At 42.4% G+C, this 12,157-nt stretch overlaps 1 protein-coding gene across 8 annotated transcripts in view; it reads left to right on the forward strand.

The window, feature by feature from the left end:
• Positions 1 to 12,157, forward strand: part of DAB2IP (DAB2 interacting protein) — a 210,694-nt gene that overhangs the window by 85,542 nt on the left and 112,995 nt on the right. For 6 of the 8 annotated variants that reach the window (XM_049832022.1, XM_049832026.1, XM_049832021.1 and 3 more), the window contains one exon: positions 4,615 to 4,733. In XM_049832022.1, the coding sequence (XP_049687979.1) occupies positions 4,615 to 4,733 (119 nt within the window). Of the gene's footprint in view, positions 1 to 4,006; positions 4,209 to 4,373; positions 4,535 to 4,614; positions 4,734 to 12,157 lie in introns of those variants that run through there. The other 2 variants (XM_049832029.1, XM_049832024.1) reach the window with 2 other exon arrangements.

Here is a 12,157-nt window from a genome sequence, read left to right on the forward strand (position 1 = left end):
TAGTTGAGATTTGCTTGAACTGTAACAAAAAGATATGGAATAACTATAAAAATAACCCCATCTGTTCACTAGTTCCTGTGATATGTCTTTATAGGGTTTATTCTGTGTGGTCTTTGCATAAGAGCATAAACCAGGACTTCTGTCTGCTTCTTCAGTGTTCTGTTAGACCACGGCTCAAACCCTCACGCTTTGCCCTGTGTGTGTTTGGCCAGCCCCTCTCCCTGTTTTCCTTGCTTGTTCTGCTTAGAAAATACTGAAAGCTGCCAGGACTCTTCCAAAGAAAGCTGCTCATGATGCATCCAGCTTGATTTATTGATTTATTATTTTTAAATTGTGTATATATTGTGTTTCCATGGTGCTGACTTTTTACCTTTAAAACTTTTATCATGTGGATTCACTGCGGATGAACATTAATGGTGTGGGAGTCAGTTCCAGATATGAGACTAGCATCATTACTTTATGTTTATTAAAATAGGAGCTCAAGATTTTGCTGTCTTTAATACTCTACTCAGTTTTGCACCTCTCCCTTTTTCTCTCTTCTTTCAGTCTTCTTATCGTTGGCCCAAGGTGTGTGAAAGTATGTAGTTCCTGCATCTCAAAGGCATATGGTTCTGATGGGTTTTGCACATATGCTTTAAAAGTATTATAATATTAAAAATATTTAAATATTAGAATAGAAGATTATTTCCAGGTCTATAGTAATTGGAAATGCCAAATTGAGAAGCAGGAAAAATTAGGATGAGAGTTCCACCTTCTTCCATCTGTGATGGCATCAGATTTTGGGTTTGTCCAAATATGTAAGAAAAAACAGCTCAAATCACAGCAGACTTAATTGTCCTGTTTTGAATTGTGCCCATCCTGTTTTAGTTTAAGTAACAGTGGTTGTGATTAAGCCATTCCTCAAAAGGATTTGTTTTGGGTTTTTCTGCCTTCGTTCTTTGTGTCTTATTATAACTTCAGTCAGCTCTTCTGGTTGGAGCAATTGTATTCCTGACTTGAGGATGACAGAGTCAGAACTGCAGAAACAAAACAAGAAAAGCAAGGCCCTTGCTCTTAAAAAAGTTAAATCACTGCACAGTGCAAGCTCTGTATGTCTTTCTTTTGCTAAGCTACTTGAGTTCTGTGCCACACTCTGCTGTGAGCTTCGATGGATGGTGAATTTCCATACAACTGTGCAGGTTTGCATGGTACTATATTCTTGACCAGAACGGTTGTCTGTACTCCAGTGACCCTAAACTATCTCTTCTCGCTCAGAAGGAGTTAAGCTGTGCAAGGTTTTAATTTATATGGTTAGTACGTCTGCTTACATTTAAAAGGGTATTTCATGATCTGTTTTATGTGCACAGCCTAAAAGGAAGTTGATATTAGCCTAAGTTTTCCTTCATTGTATCCCCGCAGAATTTGAAAAGTCATTTGGGCTAAACAAAGACAAATCCATACTAAATGAAGCGGAAGCATTATCCTCCTTTGTGCAGATTTTGCACTGGTTCTGAGTAAGCTAACACGTCTACACCTCGCAATGCGGCACGGTAAAGGAACACTGCGCTGTGCGCTGCGAGCGGCGCGCCCACGCTACGTCCTGGCCGACTGCTCCGAGAGTGCCCCTGCCCGTGTGGACGGGCTGTCTCTGCGCTGGGCTGAGGTCAGGCTCAGGGAAGGACCCTCAGCACCGCAGGTGGTGGCATCTCACGGTTGTGGCATCTCTTGGGCTCTGCAGATTTCTATTTATTGTCATTGCATACAGTCTGTTAACTTCTTCTGAATGAAACCTGCCTAAGTTAGTAGTTGAATCTTTTCTGAAATATATTTACTGGTGGTAAATGCTGCCCACACATAGGAAGACACAATTCTACCCTAGACAGCTCTCAATATAAACTTAAAAAGAACACGTAGTATAAGGGCAATACTTTAATTACTAGAACTCACAAGAATGCAGCTAGGCTAGAGGAGTAGGCAATGTGCATAGGGTAGGATTAGCCTCATTTGTCTGGAGATCAGAATCAAATGTTGTTTAAAGTCATAAATGAAGAAGAAATGGATGATGTTCTTATGATCTCACCAGGAAAGCACGGCGGTCACACCCCAGGTTGGATCCTCTCTCTCTTGTATTTGTGGAGACCAACTCCTCTCTCTTTTTTTTCTTACCCCATCTAAAAATTACAGAAGGTAGTAATTCACACATTAGACTTTCTGATCTCTGGCATGCACTATGGAGGTGCAAAGTATTGCTATAGCAGCATAATTTATCAACATTAAAATCTCTGACATATCATTCTCCCAAGGAAGCTAGCAATGAAAACTGAAAATGGCACAGTGTGATCTCCTTCTTGTAGCAATGAATGTAAAAACAATGGGAAACAGAAGGAAAGTAATGTCTTACTGCAACCCTAAATTCTAATTTCCAAATCCTGCATGAATCATCTAACAGTTGTCGAGATGTGAAATGCAAGGTGGTGAAAGCAAGCTGTGATCATTTGCCGCAGAAAGTATTTGGTTTTTTCCCTATCAATTCCCTGTCCAGAGTTCAAAACTGTTACTGGATTTGAAGCAGTGGCTTGATAATATGATGACGTATTTGTGGCTAGGCTGGCAGTGGTAAAGGAAGTCCAGTCTCTTGCTTCTGGGCAAAAACTGCTCACCAGTGGCATTTAGGGAAATATTGCATAGTTGGCCAGTTGCATATTTTTTATCTTCTCCTTCACAGCAAATATTGGCTAGTCTCCATAACAGGCAACAGAGACCTGATCTAGTCAGAAGAACAAGAGCATGAAGAGTTGATATCATGAGTATGAGACTGATACCCTGTTGATATCATGAGTATGAGGCTGGCTAAGGTCTGAGTGTCGAGGGAAATATCTTAGCAATGTTCTAGATAATGCAAATCCTCAAAGTTGCTGTTTCATAGTCATGTTTCTCTATACTACGAAAATTCTCTGAAGGTATTTCTCACGGACAAAACACTTTTGAAAAGGCCTTTGTTGTCTTATGCGTTCGCTTTGTGTAAGATGGCAAAGTGTGTATCCTGATGGCCTGTGCTACATACATCGTGCTATGTCAATCATGCAAATAGCTCCCGGAGAAATACTCAGTTCACATGAATGCATGTTACATACCTCATTTGTAAGTGAAGTGGCACTTAATAAATGTGAAACACCTTTGGTTATCTAGATGTTTCAAATTCTTGATGCACTCACAAACAGGAAAGTCACTTCCATAACAAGAGCCACACAGGCTGCCTGAGGAAATTTTGCAACCTGAGAAGGACATAATGTGACCCATGAATATCCTAGGTGGGGAAGGAGTGTTTAAATAGCATGAACAAATGACAGGCTAGGTATAAGTTAGACTGTGATTATCTTCCTGCAAGACATATAAAGGGTATTAATTTATAAAAGGGAGCTGCTAAAGGCTACCTGACCTATATCCATTCCTTAAGGTCGACTGGAGAAACTACCGTGACTCGTGCCTGGAGTGGAGGAGTGCTCTGTGAGTACGTCTGGAATCTGGTGGTGTACCCAGTGGAAAGATAGCCGTTCTTCTCACGGTTCTTTCCTTAGGCGTGTCAAAATCGGTGCTTGACCCAGTGGACGTCCTACCCCCTTTCCTGAGGATGGAGAAGGGAAGCGGCGTGTGCAGAACCTCTGGTTGTGCAGGGGTTTGCCAAGCTGTTTATATCTAGCTAATTTATTTCCTCGGTATGACAGCGTGTAAAAGGAACGCTTCTTCAGGCTTCACCCCCAAATCCTGGTTTCTCCTTAAAATGCTACCCCACTTTCTCCGGCTGATGTGCTTGACCCACTAAGACTATTCTCAGGCGCTGTAAATGCTGGACACCACAGTAGTATTATACTTTTATTGCCTTATTTAGCCAAGAGATTAAATGTAATGTTCAGATTATGTAGAACATTAACTCCTAACAATAAGCAAATAAGACATTAGAAGCTTTGCTATTAAAACGTTTAGCGTTGGCTTTGCTGTGGAGCACAACGGGAGCTGTGACTTATGTTCCGTGCGGGAGGAGGCACGGCGGAGAAGAAGGCGCTGTACGTTGAGCTCAAGGCTCTCTCCCCTCTGTACAGGTGGTGCCTATAGCCGCCAAGTCCACGTGCTGTCTTTAGGCGTGCTTTACAGGGTATTTTTACGTGCGGCTCCAACACCTGACTCCAATTCTGCCAGCCGTGGCTGCGGATCTGGGGGGGTTCGACCAGGTAATGGAGTTCTCGGTGTCCCCCGGTCGCCGCCGAGCGGGCGGCATCTCGCTGGGCCAGCCGGAGCCCCGCGCGGCGGCCTCTCCTCCCGTCGGGAGTCGCGATGTGCTAGTCTTGTCTTTCAGACAGTATTTTTATGTGAGCTGATGGTTGCCAGGGTAACGGAGGCTTCGGGGAGTCTCGCGCCGACGCAGCGCCCTGGCCTCGGCGAGCGCTGGGAGCAGATGTTGGCTGCGAGCTGGGGAGCCGGGCTGACGGCGAGGAGCCGCGCGGGAAGGCAGCCGGAGAGAACCGTTTGCCCGGCCGCGCTCGGTGCAAGAGAGCAGGTTCAGGGCTCGCTCGCTCTTTCTCCCCCTTTTTTTTTTTTTTTTTTGTCGTAATTTAGTATTCTTGTCTCACCCCACAGGGGTTCCTCAGCCGTCGGCTTAAAGGCTCCATCAAAAGGACAAAGAGCCAACCGAAGCTTGATAGGAACAGCAGCTTCCGACACATTTTACCTGGCTTCAGGAGCGTGGACAATGAAAGGTAAGGGGACGTTTCTTGGAGGGTGGGGAGAGAGGAGGGTATTGATTTTTCCAGGTCTGGTTAATATCTTGCTTGCCTTATTCAGAGCGAGGGCCACATCTGCGGTAGAAGTAGACTCGCTTAATTGCAAGAGGGGTGATTTCAATGTGTTGGCGAGCGTACGGTGCAAGCCCTCCCTTTTTAGGTTAAACAACATGTACGGAGAAGCCCGACTGCTCTGCTTTCTTTTCCCCAATAAATCCTAAGTTGATGCACCAGCATATAAATAGCACATAGATGCAGCAGCCAAAGCTGACTGGTGCAGGTGAGGGAGGGAGGGGAGGGATGCTCGCACACTGGACTACGTTGAACATTACTGGGCTACACATTGTATGAACGATAACATAGAACAATAACCATAATCTCCCCAAATCCCTCCCTGTCCCTTCCACACACAAACATCTTCAGCACAGCCGCTGACTGCTGTCATTATGCTGAGATGGATTCTCGGCATGTGGCCGAAGCTGCTTTTTCTGTCTGAGCCATGACAGGATCTTTCAGTCCAGGAGGGATGCGTTGCAGGGAACGTGCAGATGGAGCAGATGAAGCATTTGACATGGGATGGCCAGTATTGGAGCAAATTGCAAGCAAAATAAAGGAGAAATGAGACCTTGGTTTTACTCTTCAGCTCAGTTAGAAAGTATAGTAGCTCTTTAGTGGATTTGTATGTATTTATGTATATGCAGATTTATGTCTGTGTGCGTGTGAGACAGGCGCACATTCTGGGTAAATTTATGTGTAAATTCACATGCAGATCAAGGTCATGGTTGGGTAAGACAGACTTCATTACCAACCACAGAAACAAACTAGTGGTTTGCTTCCAAAAGGAAGATCTTTCAACCTTACGTGAATCATTTCGGGGAATGACACAGAAGTATTGAAATGCCAAGAAAAGTCTATGTCTGAAAAATAAGCCAAATTGGACATACACTGATGTAACCATTTTGTAGCAGTGGCATTTTAAAATACCAAGATGGTACTTTAGAATCCATTGAGTAAATGCTTCACTTTTAAAAGCAATGACAACTTTTACTTGGTTTTAGCTATACGTACTCCTTCATTGGAGAGGCCGTGAATTTCTGAAACCCACAAATGACAATTGTCAATCTGGATTTTTCCTTACCTGACCTATTACAGCCTCCTAAGCTTTTTCCATCTGGCTTCTGCAAGTAAAAGGATTGTGCCGGTCAGTGCAGAGTAATATTTCAGGGGTTACTATCTGGGAGGACAGAGTAGATTTGATTCCTGTGCTGCAGTTTTCACAAATGCTCGAAGTAGGGCACTGTGTTCCATATGGAAGACAAGCGAGTGTAGCTGGGCAGCCGGGAATCTGCCTACAGTGCTGCTGCTTCACCCAAAGAACAGGCAAATTAGACAATGTTTTCCTTCTATCTAGATGAGTTTTGTTTCTTTCTGGGAATTGGCAGTCTAGGACATGGGAATTAACTTTTTGGCCAGCCCTGCAGCCAAAGTAATTTTCCCAAATTAAGCCTTGTAATTTCCCTGCCCTCCCAGTGCAAGAGCCCTGGAGCTTGCTGGGCAGTGTCCTTTCAGACAGAGCCAGATTTACTGCAACTTTTCTTTAAAGAGATTCAGTGAATGGCTGTAGTGCATTTTCAGTGTAGAGCTTAAAGGGTGGGTTAGAGGGGAGGTAGCATTTGGTAGCCTTGAATAAAACCCAAGGATTTGCTTATATGAGTATTTAGAAACTGAAAATGAAAGGCTTCCGTTAGGCAGGTATCACTCATAAATACACTTCATCCATGATACATAAGCATGGCCTGATCCGGAGAAAACTGTCTGACACTAGCTTTTGACAGCAAGCTTTTAGTCCCCTAGCTTTCATAGTAGCGTCAGATCTATAATGTAAGCAAATATCCTGCAGAAGATCTTGGCCTTAGGTACTGTTGCTCTCAGAGAGGTGAAAGAAAAGCAGCAGCTGGGCTTCTCAGTCATGCATCAAGGTGTTGGTTACAGAAGATAATTTTATCTTCTTGAACATTCCCATCCACGTCTGCTAAAATGCATAATGCACTCACTTCTGCCTGTGAAAGGGCTCGAGTCCTTTAGATTGCTCTCGTACATTTTCTGCCGTGCTTCCTTGTCTTTCTTGAAATCCAAGAACTGTTTCAGAGAAGCATCTGGTATTGGAATATTTGCCTCTTAAATATTTGATTCTTGACTCCATCTTGTATCCAAGCTGACTGTTCGCGAACCACTCCTTTGCTCGTGGAAGTAACCATTATAACAGCATTCTGTTCTGGAGCTTTGTAGAATTTTTGTGGGAGATGCCATAGCGAAAACGAATAGTGCAATAAATGCATTCAAAACACTCCAGGTTGAAATTGAGCTATAGTAGATCATAAATGATTCTGTTACTTGGCTTCTGTGTATCTGAACTGGGACTGTGTCATGCCTCTTAGTTCCTTTATTTTTCCTTTTCTTGCATGTCCTGTTTATCCTGCTATGTACAGCAGATGCGTGTGAATATATGAAATGTGCACATACATGTACAGACAGCTAACTAGGTGGATGTGGTGTGTATGTAGAGCAGAGAAGAGAATATCAACAAACATAGCTATGCTTTTTATCCTGTGTTGGATTAATGCATGCATTTAAATACATCATGTAAATTTAAAATGGAAAATTATTACCTCCTACAATAGCGAGAAATGTGTACAGTGTGAGTTCTAGAACAAAGGAAAACAGGGTAGTAACAGTAAACACTGGAAAAGTCACAGAACGTCTCACTGGCATCAGTTCAGAAGCACCTTGTTAATTTTGTGTCAGGAGAGTCTGGGTTTCGTACCTTGCAGCGGCACAAAGAGAACAGCCAGGTTTCCAGTGGAGTCTTGCAGAGCTGCTGGTACAAAGAGCGGTTACTGCGTCCCCGGGAGGGGCTGACAGCTCTGAAATGGGGGGGGTCTTTGTCGAGTTGATGTGCCGTCTTCCAGGGACCCACGTCCCTTGCCAGGCAGCTGTTTGCAGTTCTGCCATGGCGTGTGTGTGTGTGTATGTTTGGAGCAACTATGAAAACTTACAGAATTCTGGTTTAGCAAAACCTTGGCCAACCATTTTTTCCTCTGTAGAGAACATCTGAGGAATTGCTCAAAAGTGGTGTGTTAGAAAAATACACTGATTATAGTCAAGCAGAGCTTATGTTTGTAGGAAAAACACGGTTGTTTCTCATGGTGTTGGATTTTACGTTGACTGACAAGGCACCTTTTGTTTGAAAAAAAGGTGGAATAAGGGGTTTGCACTAACTTCAGTAAATTACTGTGGGGTTCACATTGATGTAGTTGGCCAAATTTTGCCAGTCTTTTGCATACTGATTTTTTTCCAGGAGTCCTGTTACAGTAACAGTAGTAAAATTAGTGATTGTGAATAAGAGAAGCAAAATCAGACCAAGTATAACTAGTATTCTGTATGAAAGGTGCATTAATCTGGCACAATCAGTTTATATAAATGTGAGATTTAAAGGAGGATTGTGGAACGAGTGCTCCTTTCAATTTGTTGGCTGGTCAGATTGCTTGTTAGAGCTAAAAAGGGTTCCGTTAAAGTGGCTTTTGCTAACAATGTCTCCTGCATCCTGATTTATTACAGCAGCTAACAAAGTTTTTATCATGGAGCGCTGAATGTTTGTCTTTGTAGCGGCCTCTCTGGAATCAGCCACAAATCAAGCATTTGGCAGATGGATTTTTCTTAATTGGACCCACATTTCTTCTACAAAATTTGTGCTGGAGAAAGTTTCTGGGTTGGGCTTTGGGCACAGGGAGTAGAATCAGAGAACTGAGAGAAGGTTATTCTGCTGCAGTTGTTAATTATTGTCGTTAGTGCATTTCTGACTGTTTCCTTGTTGTAGTGACCTTTTCAGTCACTGCTGTCACTTTGTTACAGTAATCTTTTAAAAATAATTTCTGACAGTTTGTCAGGAATTTAGAAAGTACGTTTATATGGGCATTGGGTTTTTTTTTTTAAATCTAAATAAATGAACTTGGTCCCATCTCCTCTGAAACTGGCAAAGGCTGCCGTGATTTTACACTAGCACTGAGAGGGCAGGGACACAGTGTCACTTCATGGGACAAATATCTTCAGACTGTCTTGATTTGGTGGAAAATAGGTACTCTGTGTAACTCTGTATTCTGATGTAATCCCCAAGTTGATCATTCCTAGGGACACTTTTCCTCAGTGCACCTAGAATTCATTTAACGCTAAGGTCTCTCAATTACTAACATTTGTGATTATTTTGCAAGGTTTTTTTTCATAATTCCAGAAGATAACATTCTATTTAAGCTTTTTCTTGGCACTAAACCAGTCTGAGCATATGGTTGATTGTTAAATGAGCCTCAGCCTTGGAAGGGGTACAGCCGTGCATTAATAACAGCAACGAGTTGCTCTACTGCTACTTCCTCTTTAAACTACTTTTTTTTTTTTTTAATCCCATCAAAAATTTTTGTTTATAACCCACAGAGGGAAGAGGAAGTGTACAAGTCATGTACTGCAGTGCACTTAAATCCTAATCTAGTGCTAATGCAGTCTGCTGTATGTGTTTTCAAATGTTCACAAGGCTTATTTTGATGCAGTAGGAAAGCGTCGATAACTCTTGAATGTCTGTAGTCTTACAGCAAACTTAGTTTGTGAGTTCTTTTTAAATCTAATTATCCTTTGTTTATTCCCAGCAAACTTGATACGCCAAATATTTTTAGGCCTGATGAGATCGGCTAAGTTTGATGAGAATATGGTGAGTGCTGCATTACAAAGGATGAAGGAGTCGCTCGGTTTCTTTGGAACGAGGAATGACTCATCCTGCAGAACTAGGGCACTGGCAGACCCCAGAACGCATGAAGGGCTTTTGGATCTGTGTGAACAAGTGCCGGAGAGCTTGCTTTCTCTTCTGCCTCCTTACTTAAATAGCATTAGCCAGTGAAGCTTTCTAAGTAGGAAGACTTACAATAGTAGGTGCACAGTGAAGGGTGGCACTAACAGCATGTTAAGTACAGTGCAGGGGCCTCTGGTTTTCATCATAATGAAAATATTTTGAGAAAACACTGCTGAGTTTGTATAGGGAAACCATTCAGCTCTGTCAACAATAACCGAAATGCAAAATAAAACATCTTGCGAAGTCAGGAACAGGAGCATCCAGCAGGTAACAAGGTCTGCTTTCTCGTGCAGGGGGTCTTGTCTGTTCCCCGTCCCCCCCGCAGTCAGGGAACAGACGTGGGGAGCTTAAAGATTCAAAGACTGTCTCAGGATTGAGACTGGCCTCATATAGTACCTGCATTTATATCAAGGCTACTTTGTCCTGGAATATGCAAATCAGCCTTTTAATGGGGTTCCTTTGCAAAGTATTTCTTGAACCAGAAAGTTAATTACTGATCTCTAATTAATGGCTGTGTTAGGAGGTTAGAGTAAAATCAGAGAGAACTGCTTTGAAGGAGAGATGCGGGAGGAAATTGCTGGTTCTCCCCAGAAACTGTTATGTTCCTCATCTTCTTCTCATGGTATTAGGAAATTTAGAAACTGGTATTCTAATATTTTTAGAAGGATAATGCTCTTAATGGAAAGGGGGAATTTTTGCAGGGGTTTTTTGGGAGGCATTGAAACAAACGAACAAAAATCCTTTATATGGAAGAAAGACAAATACTCTGCTTTGTAATGGACAGTTCCCTTAGCAGGTGGTGCAGGTTTCCATTGTGTTAGGAGTGGCATTTATTCCCCTTTGGAGTCAGTCTGATGCTGCAGTTAATGGCTGACGACAGGGGCAGTTAGAGCAGGAGTACGTTTAAAACTAGCTGTGGAATTGGTGATTTCAGTCCTCCTGAGCACCGCAGCCCAGCAGTGACAGCAGACGCTTGGCAAAGCCGAAGCCCTTCCCTGGTCAGTATTCTTTGCATTAAATTTCCTTGACTAAGGGAAGTAGAGTTCCTGGTAAATCTGGACAGTTGCAGACCAATTGCACCATCCTGTGCATATAGAAATATTTGTTACAGAGCCCCATTCAGCAATATGCTGCTCCTCATGGCTAAAGCCATTTAATAACCCCAAGATGGGCAGAGATGGACTGAAAATAATGTGGTACCTTTCAGCTTCTCCCAAGGCAACAGCAAGGTCTCAACTATTTCTTCTGTTAAATTGTGGGGTTTTTTACACACACACTTTTTTTTGAGGCTTTTGCACATGCATGTGAATCTGTGATCTGTATCTGAGACTACCTGAGGTAGACGTACTTGACATTCTCAAAGAAATACATAAACATTTCCCCTTATCCTACGTATTCAAATTGACTTCCTAATTGAACAGGGAGGTCGTGTCTAATATCTCTCAGTAAAAGACTATATAAATTCCTAGAAATTTTTCAAGCCATCGTAGAATGTCAAGGGAAGGGCTAAGAGGCTGGAATTATTTTAATAGCCTTCTTCACGTTTCTCCGCTTCCCGGTTTCCTAACAGTCCAAACAAACAGCACAGTGCCCCACAGGGTATACAGCCTGTGCTTTGACTCGACTTGGAGTCATGTAGCAAAATTATAAAATCCTTCCTGCTTAGGCATATGCAGCGCTACTGGGATAATTGGCTTCATGCATCTTACAATTAGCCTGCAAAAATATGTTTTGCATTCCTGACCTTTTCTCTATAAGCAAGGCCATTGTTTCACTGTCCTGCTTAATTACAAAATATAGTGTTGTGTGAGGATAGAGATGACATCGTTGTATCGTTGGCTCTAATTTGACGAGACATCATAATGGGGAGTTTTCATACTGAGGGCACTGAATTAGTGTAGCGTGAAGCCACATTTCTCTAAACCTACTAAATAAGGAGAAGTTAATTTTATGCTCTATCTTTTTGACGTTTGTAATCAAAGCATTGTATTACAGCTGCAGATGGTTAGCATTTGAAGAATGTTTGGTAAATGCCGACAATTGGAAGGCATTGTTTCTGCAGCGGAAGATCAGGTTGATTAATGGATAGAAGGATGCTTTCTTTCATTTTACTGTTCTCACAGTCTGAATACATATTATTGACTCATTTGGCCATTGCCTGGCAGACATGATGTTGTGGCGCATCAGTGTACACCTCAGGGTTACAAGCAGATAGTTCTGTTCGTATCCTTTCAGCAAAGACTCTGAGCGAGGGTGACAGTTAAGTTGCATTGTGGCTTATGGTGTCTTGATATTCTTCAGATCGAAGACAGATACTGCTACTCCATTGCATTAACATTTTGTTTCCAAACAGACCATTTATTCTGACTTTGCCCTAGTGAGATTTTCATGTGCATGAATTTCAGTGCAATTACATTAGCATTACTCTTCATGTCAATAAACTCAAAGAAAAAAAAAAAGAGAAAGAAAATGCCATCACTACAGCTTTTATACCAGAAGACGCTTT

The sequence above is a fragment of the Accipiter gentilis genome, chromosome 29 (assembly GCF_929443795.1).
Source record: "Accipiter gentilis chromosome 29, bAccGen1.1, whole genome shotgun sequence".
NCBI lineage: Eukaryota > Metazoa > Chordata > Aves > Accipitriformes > Accipitridae > Astur > Astur gentilis.